The 2,294-nt window shown below is 37.5% G+C and overlaps 1 protein-coding gene across 1 annotated transcript; it reads left to right on the top strand.

The window, feature by feature from the left end:
• Nucleotides 1–333: 333 nt before the first annotated feature.
• Nucleotides 334–1,781, top strand: LOC147514251 (uncharacterized). Its single transcript, XM_086581370.1, has 5 exons — nt 334–517; nt 609–918; nt 991–1,092; nt 1,301–1,585; nt 1,662–1,781. Exons 2-5 carry the CDS (start codon nt 655–657, stop codon nt 1,779–1,781), a joined length of 771 nt encoding a protein of 256 aa, XP_086437496.1. The 5' UTR covers nt 334–517; nt 609–654.
• Nucleotides 1,782–2,294: the final 513 nt, after the last annotated feature.

Genomic DNA, 2,294 nt, shown 5'->3' with positions numbered 1-2,294 from the left:
TTATTGTGTATATTATTATTATTATTCATTTTGTTTGTTATGTATCTCTCCTCGGGTTTATTAAATTGGTGGTATGTGTGATAAGGTAATGAAATACTTTTGTTTGGATTGAATTGTTTATATACTTTTATTTATTCTTCTTTCTCACCTTTCATGATTATATTTTTCAAGCACCGCACTACTAATAGACTATTTTGCAATATATGTTAGGATTTCATTTGAAATGGTATCGTCAACCACTGACTAGTGCATCTCAACCTTCCGGTTATGCCTCACATGCATCACACCTTCTACTTCAGTTTTCACAGCATCTCAAAATTCCTTCAGCATGCAAGAATCGAAAAATGTTAGGAAGTTACCAGTATTGATTGATATTGATGGTGTTGTCGTTGGTGATAATGCCTCCAGATGGAATACTCGTGCTGGTAGTCTCATTCGAGCTCGTATCCCAGTTAGTTACACTGATTGGAGGCTTGTACATCCTGACTTCAAGGATAAGGTTTGGAATGCCTTAATGGTAAGGTTTACCTCTGATTTTTTTTTTAATGCATACTAGACATTTTGAGTTATAGCTTCATTCACATTACTATATAACTTGTGTTTTACAGCGTGAATTTGAAGTTACAAATGTCGACCAAGCACTAGCTTGTTCACATGCAAAAAAAAAACTTTTGTACTAAGTTTAGATATGGAAAATGGGTCTTGAGAAAAGATATATTGAATAAGTTTGAGACTTTGGAAGAACAAATCGCCGCATGCCCAGATGGCATTGATCCAAATCATTGGGAACAGTTTGTACTATATGAGAACACTCCTGAAGTGATGGCAAGAAAAGCAAAGAATGGTGAGAATATAAAACTGAATGATTCTCGACATACACTTGGGCGGGATACGTATGCCAACATGTTGCATAAAATGGTAGGTGTCTTTCCATAAACTTTTAAATTTTGATCACGATATGCTAACAATTATTTACCAATGTACATGTAGAATAAACAAAATCCTGACAAGATACATGGACGGGTAGACAGTTGGAAATCAGGACATGAACGTCGTAATGGAACTGTTTTGGAGAGTGCTCGAGCCCGTTATGTGAGTTTGCATTTCACTTGAGTTCCAACTATAATTTTGTTAAGTCTTTGGCATAGTATTTCCCTTTATAAATGATGCAATTTAACTAGTGTGCGGGATGTTGTTAGTTCGTTACTTTGTTATTATAGACAATATTTTCTCGACTGATTTACCTTAAGTTTGTACTAACTTGTTAGTTTTGAACTAATTTCAATGGAAAACACTATAGGAATTGGTGGAGGCTGCTCAAAAGAAAAGAAAAAGTGCAACTTCAAGTGGAGAGGGCAGTGCAACTCATCTTGATTTTGATAATGACGAATTGACCGAAGTTTTAGGAGCGGACAAAAGGAATAGGACTCGTGGAATCAGCTCTAACCTCTCTACGAAGCAATTAAAACGTACAAGTATTGCGAAGGTGATGTTAGCACAAGCAAGGTTTTCATCAAATTCTGAATTTAAGGGTGAAATGAGTGAGATGAAGTCCTCCATAGCTAGAGTTGAGGGTGTGTTGATGGTGAGTTTGCCTTAAATATAAAACTTATTGCTTTCATCATATATATAAATCTTAGTTTTGTTTTTCATTTTGTCAGGATATGCTTAAGCTTGTAACCAATAATGGAATGTCGAATAGTCAACCGCCGCATGGGGATACAACACCCGGAACCGATGTTGGTTCCAACTCGGTCGCCGCTCGCCTCAACAGAATTTAATGAATATGTTTGAATCTGCGAACCCTCCCGAACCCCCTCCCCGCAAACCCTCCAGTTGAACCCTCCGCAAACCCTCCTGGCTGAAAACGTTGAGTCCACCTCTTTAGGTTATCCTATTAGGTAGAGATGGTGTTCCGTTGCTAGGGGATATGTTATGACCACCACCGCTAATATTTGCCATGGCGGTCGTCCTTGGAGGGGAAAAAGATCTACATCCAGAAAGTCTTGGTTCCCAATGCTCCTATTTATGATGGACCTCAATTTGGCTGCTCGAACCTTAGTGATTTTGTTGAAGGGGGGCCTTTGATTTGGCTTGAATCAAGGTTGCAGTATGAGTAATCTATTGTGTGGGATATGCAAACTTTTTTCTATTTTGGTTTTTTGAGTATGTTTTTTGTAAGTAATGGTACGAGCCTTTTGCAAGATGTAAGAATGACATAACGAACTTGTGCACTATAGCTTGTTATGATGGTATGATGGCTAGATGGTTTATAAGAATGTTATATTATGAAA

The sequence above is a fragment of the Coptis chinensis genome, chromosome 2 (assembly GCF_015680905.1).
Source record: "Coptis chinensis isolate HL-2020 chromosome 2, ASM1568090v1, whole genome shotgun sequence".
NCBI lineage: Eukaryota > Viridiplantae > Streptophyta > Magnoliopsida > Ranunculales > Ranunculaceae > Coptis > Coptis chinensis.
The sequence above is the reverse complement of the archived record's forward strand: the minus strand, read 5'-3'. Positions and strand labels throughout refer to the sequence as shown.

Coding starts and splice junctions, on each gene's coding strand:
- LOC147514251 (XM_086581370.1), top strand. CDS start 655: ATGCAAAAAAAAAACTTTTGTACTAAGTTTAGATATGGAAAATGGGTC. Junction 919..990: donor CCAACATGTTGCATAAAATG/GTAGGTGTCTTT, acceptor ATGTACATGTAG/AATAAACAAAATCCTGACAA. Junction 1,093..1,300: donor AGAGTGCTCGAGCCCGTTAT/GTGAGTTTGCAT, acceptor AAAACACTATAG/GAATTGGTGGAGGCTGCTCA.